The 6,000-nt window shown below is 39.5% G+C and overlaps 1 protein-coding gene across 1 annotated transcript in view; it reads left to right on the top strand.

Moving 5' to 3' along the window:
- The first annotated feature begins 1,910 nt into the window (after window positions 1–1,910).
- Window positions 1,911–6,000, top strand: part of LOC137259444 (serine/threonine-protein phosphatase 6 regulatory ankyrin repeat subunit B-like) — an 89,969-nt gene continuing 85,879 nt past the window's right edge. Inside the window, exon 1 of the mRNA XM_067797100.1 lies at window positions 1,911–3,948. Within this exon, the coding sequence (XP_067653201.1) occupies window positions 1,911–3,948 (2,038 nt within the window). The remainder of the gene's footprint in view (window positions 3,949–6,000) is intronic.

Here is a 6,000-nt window from a genome sequence, read left to right as displayed (position 1 = left end):
CTAAGTCCCCAACTTGCTCCCGTTGCAGTAAAGATCACGAAGGCACTACCTGTACAGATGCCATTAGGTCTGCTAACTGCCACGGCGAGTACTTCTCCTCATCAAAATCCTGTCCTGTCTATCAGAAACAATCACGAATACAGAAACTCATGTATACCAATAATATTTTTTACACAGGAAGCGAACGCCCTAAACATAAACAATGTATAATCTATTCTAGACATCAATAAATTACATGCTATAAAACCCTATATTGGCTACACCTACTTGGGTTGTCAGACAAGATTTGAAGAGATCATCATGCAACGATGTCGCATTTGCCACTGAAGATATACACATAAATATGTGCTTAAAGGAGAGGATTATCCGTTTTGTACCCCTTGTGATGAAAGAATCACAGTCAAGCATATCCTGCTTGACTGTGTTGAATATTCCATCACAAGATATCAATATTCACGAACGATGAAGGATCTTTTTAGCAATATTAGTCCTCTTTTAATTTTTGTATTTTGAAAGGAATTAGATTTGTTAACTGAACTGTAAATAGATAAATATTTTAAAATTGGAATATTTTATCAGTAAGTCAAATCGTTAGTGGCTGTACCCTCAAAGAGGGTTGAAGTACCGTAAAATAATTGTCCTCCTGAGAGGGTACATAAGTCCAAAAACATTTGATGTAAATTTAAGTTTTACATCAGTTGATGGGATAATGTAAATCCAGCTAGGGTCCATGCAGGAAGTAAATGTTCCGTAAGTCCCAATGGTTCTTAGTATGGTGATCTGCCTTCCGTTCTGGCAAAGTATAGCTCATTTTTATATTGTATTGTCCTTTATACATACACTGATTTAGGTCTAATCACTAGTTTTACACTACATTACTCAGTGATGTTCTAGTTAGTTTTCTGTCCTTCGTTGACAGTTTTTAGGTGCTATTAATTTATTTGCAATTTTTATAATGAATAGTTCTCGTCACGATATGGCTGCAATATTCTCGGTATGACGTTGAATATTAACTTACTCACTCACTCACTCAAATAACTATTGAATCCCTGTATACCTCTGTTTCAGCTCTATAGATGTACAGCATTTTGGGGTGCGTGGAGCGTAATGGGTTAAATTAACATGGGTCTAAAACTGAAAACTGTGTCATGTTTTCATCGTTTCTTTCAGATGAACATCATCAAACACATAACCGGGCCTTCGTTAACACTACTCTTATTGATGCCTGCAGAATAGGAGACTTGCATCAAGTTAAATACTTATTGTCTCATGATCCTGCCAACGTCAACTCGAGAGGACAAGCTGGTAGGACGCCAGCAATGATAGCGGCAGTAGCAGGACACAGGGCATTGCTGGAATTACTTGTGGAGAAAGGCGCAAATTTGACCGTATTAGATGATGCGAATAATAATATCTTACACGTCGCCTGTATGGAGGGAAATCTGGGGATAGTGAAGTACATCCACTCACTGAAGATCATAGACATTGAAAGTAGGGGAGGAAACGGGACAACGGCTTTGATGTCAGCAGCACTGTTTGGGAAGAAGGACGTGTTTTGTTTCCTTATGAAAATAGGAGCTGATATATCAAAAGAGAACGATCATTGTGAAAATATCCTCCATGTATCCTGTCAGGGAGGAAATGTAGATATAGTGAAATATGTCCTAAAACATAACGTTCTGTATATAAACAGTACAGATGACAAGGGCATTGCACCATTGTTGTTGGCAGCTGGTTATGGGATTAAAGTTGTGTTTCACTTTCTGATAGAGAGAGGAGCTGACACCTTAACAAAGGATAGTACAAACAGAAATATTCTTCACTGGGCCTGTCAAGGAGGAAGTGTGAATATTGTGAAATATATCCTGACACAAAACATTGTTGACATTAACGGCAACGATGAAAATAACATGACTCCATTGTTGTTAGCCGCATATCATGGGAAAAAAGATGTGTTTGGGTTATTGATAGAAAAAGGTGCGAATACTTTAGCAGTGAACCAGAAAAGTAGAAACAGTCTCCATCTTGCCTGCATTGGAGGACATGTGGACACAGTGAAGTATGTTCTGAACCAAACCAGTGTGGACATAAATAGTAAAGATTGTGAAGAAATGACTCCAGTGCTACTTGCAGCATATCATGGGAAAAGAGAACTATTTGATATTCTTGTCAAAAAGGGAGCTGGTCTGTCAGAAATAGACGAGGATGGCGACAACATCCTTCATTGGGCTTGTCGAGGAGGAAATCTAAAGATAGTGACTTACATCCTGATGCAAAACATTGTGGAAATAAATGGTAAAGGGGATGAAGAAATGACACCAGTGATGCTTGCAGCATATCATGGGAAAACCGAAGCATTTGATATCCTTGTCCAAAAAGGAGCTGATCTGTCAGAAATTAACGACGATGGTGACAACATCCTTCATTCGGCTTGTCGAGGAGGAAATGTTAAGATAGTGACTTATATCCTGATGCAAAACATTGTGGATATAAACTCTAAAGGGGATGAAGAAATGACACCAGTAATGATTGCGGCATGTCTTGCAAAAAACGAAGCATTTGATATTCTCGTGAAAAAAGAAGCTGATCTGTCAGTAATTGACGGGGATGGAGACAATATCCTTCATTTGGCTTCTCGAGGAGGACATGTTAAGATAGTCAATTATATCCTGATGCAAAATATTGTGGATATAAATGCAAAAAACAATGATGGAGTGACACCAGTGATGATTGCAGCATGGTGTGCGAAAAGAGAAGTATTTGATAATCTGGTGAGGAAAGGAGCTGATCTGTCAGGATTTGAAAATGATGGTAAGAACATCCTTCATTTGGCCTGTGAGGGAGAAGATGTGGAGATAGTCAAGCGTATCCTCAGGTTACACATTGTGGATATAAACTGTAGATTTAATGATATGACACCACTACTGTTAGCGGTAAAATATCAGTCACGCAATGTGTTTCAGTTGCTACTGGAAAGCGGAGCGGATCCTTCTTTAGTAAATAGAGATGGTGACAACGCCCTTCATTTGGCCTGTATGCGAGGGGATGAGGAGATAGTGAAGCATGTCCTGAAGCTACACACTCTGGACATAAACTGTAGAGGATCGAAAGGGAGGACACCACTGCTGTTAGCAGCAAAGTGCAGCACATATGGCGTGTTTAAATTGCTACTAGAGGGTGGAGCGAATCTTTCAGCAGTAGATAATGATGGTAACAGCATCCTTCATTTCGCCTCTATGGGAGAAAATGAGGAAATAGTGAAGCATATCCTCAAGCTACACACTCTGGACACAAACTGTAGAGGATTTAAAGGGAAAACACCACTGCTGGTAGCAGCAGAGTACAGTACATATGGCGTGTTTAAATTGCTACTAGAGGGTGGAGCGAATTTTTCAGCAGTAGATAATGATGGTAACAGCATCCTTCATTTCGCCTGTATGGGAGAAGATGAGGAGATAGTGAAGCATATCCTCAAGTTACAGGTTGTTGATATAAACTGTAGAGGGTCGAAAGGGATGACACCACTGCTTTTAGCAGCAAGACAAAGTACATTCGGTGTGTTTGAATTGCTACTAGAGAGTGGAGCGAATCTTTCAGTAGTAGATAGTGATGGTAACAGCATCCTTCATTTCGCCTGTATGGGAGAAGATGAGGAGATAGTGAAGCATATCCTCAAGTTACAGGTTGTTGATATAAACTGTAGAGGGTCGAAAGGGATGACACCACTGCTGTTAGCAGCAAGACAAAGTACATTCAGTGTGTTTGAATTGCTACTAGAAGGTGAAGCGAATCTTTCAGTAGTAGATAGTGATGGTAACAGCATCCTTCATTTCGCCTGTATGGGGGAAGATGAGGAGATAGTGGAGCATATCCTCAAGTTACACGTTGTTGATATAAACTGTAGAGGGTCGAAAGGGATGACACCACTGCTTTTAGCAGCAAGACAAAGTACATTCGGTGTGTTTGAATTGCTACTAGAGAGTAGAGCCGATCCTTCAGTAGTAAATAGTGATGGTGAAAATGTCCTTCATATCGCCTGTACACACGGAGATGAAGACATGGTGAATTATGTACTGTCAAAGCGAATTGTAGATTTAACCACGAGGAATAATCATGGCTTAAATGCTAGCGAGGTAGCGAGTAAATGTGGGTACGTGTCTATAACAAAGCTACTATTACAAGCCTGCCAGTCAGAGCGTGAGTGAGGGACTACGAATGCCATATCAGTCATATCGTGCATATAAAAGCTATATAAAAACGCATAAAATGTTTGCCTGCATCAAGAACTTTTAGAAAAAAACATCGAAATGGATAGAATATCATAGGTGTATATTTAAACTTGTCCAGTAAAAAAAACAACTGATAGTTATTACAGTGGGAGTCAACCAGTGACGCAGAACGACATATTCTGCCGTGATGCATAAAAGAATGTTTCCGATAACAGGCAACAATACGTTCTATAAAAAAGTTGATGATTGCCAACAGTCTTCATATCACATTTAATACCGAAACTTCTTTCAAAACAGTGTGCCCAACAGTGTGTCTGTATAAGAAGAGCTTTGTTCAGTGTTTATGTCCAAATAACCAAGAACTGATTTCAGTCACCGAAATATTACACATGAACAGGTGAACAATTTGAAATCTATACAGGTAAATATAGTTTAAGGTAAATGGCAATAATTTAGGCGTCTTTCATTCTTCGATAGTTATTTGGTTCATGACAGCTTCCTTTGTTAGAGTAGAATGCCAACAGTAAAACTGCCAGGGAAAATGCCGCAATCTAGAATAGCTTTAAACAAGTTTACTATGAGCACGTTTGTATAAATCGGGTGGTGTTCCATCAATATATATGGATTTATCAGATTTCAACATTTTGATTGTATTTTCTATGTCCGTTCTTGAAACTGACGCAGACAAAAAGTCAGTATTGTCACAGTCCGTAATGTGTTTCCACTCCATGACTCAAGAAGCAGCAACAGCCTATTCTTCCCTTCGTGTTTGGCTATAGTAAACTTTTTGCATACGTAGACTCCTTCCAGGACGTCGGCAGCTTTTCGATGTTCACTGCATGGTGGTGCTGCTACTTCCAACCCCTTTGGCCCACCGTAGTTCCGTAATTGGCGCGGTATAATTTCCAAATTAAACCCTTGAGCGGGTTCTGATTCTCCTGATAGTAGCCGGTAAATACATTGATCATTCCTACACATGCTGTTCTTTGCTAAATTTCTAACGAGTTTTGTATATCGTAGGGCCCATCCAACACAGGCCTGATCATATAAATTTCCAATATTTTGGAGAAACTCGTGTATGATTAGGCATTCTGCAACCTCAAGTGGGAGGCGGCCCTGATGTTTGTAGTCTACGTCTATATTTTTTAATAAAACACATTGCTTTCTTCCAACGGGGTGATCAGTTGCACTAACATGTTAAGTTGTCTCAGGCTCCGAGCAGTTTGAGAGCATAACTAGCAGTTTTCCATTAAATGCGTGAAATTGGTTTTTTGGAAGAGGTGAACGAAATCAATTGTTTTGAAATTTGGTATCGTTCGTAGAATATGTATCCTGATCGCTCAAGGATTTGCTTCTCGCGGTCAGAGAGAAATACATGTGAAACACCTACATTTTTTCCACTTTAGAAGCGGCCCTTATTGGGGGTAGTGAGTGAGTGAGGTAATATTTAACGTCACATCGGCAGTATTGCAGCCATATCGTGACGAGAGCATTCTTAAAAAAGAATCTATGTATATGATAAAAAGCTGTCGACGAAGGACAGTAAAACAACTAGAATATCACAATACAAAATAAAACTCAGCGTGAAAAGTTAAAACTAATATCCCTATTCAGACAATATAATATAAAAATAGGCTATATAGATCACCATCAACTGAAGGTAGATCACCATACTAGGGGCGATGGGGGCTTACAGCACTTCTACTACCTTTCATGGTCCTTAGCTGGATTTACACCATCCCCTCAGCTGCTGGTGATTGTATGTAAGATT

The sequence above is a fragment of the Haliotis asinina genome, chromosome 13, assembly GCF_037392515.1.
Source record: "Haliotis asinina isolate JCU_RB_2024 chromosome 13, JCU_Hal_asi_v2, whole genome shotgun sequence".
In the NCBI taxonomy this organism is placed as follows: domain Eukaryota; kingdom Metazoa; phylum Mollusca; class Gastropoda; order Lepetellida; family Haliotidae; genus Haliotis; species Haliotis asinina.
This window is presented reverse-complemented; position numbering and strand designations above follow the sequence as displayed.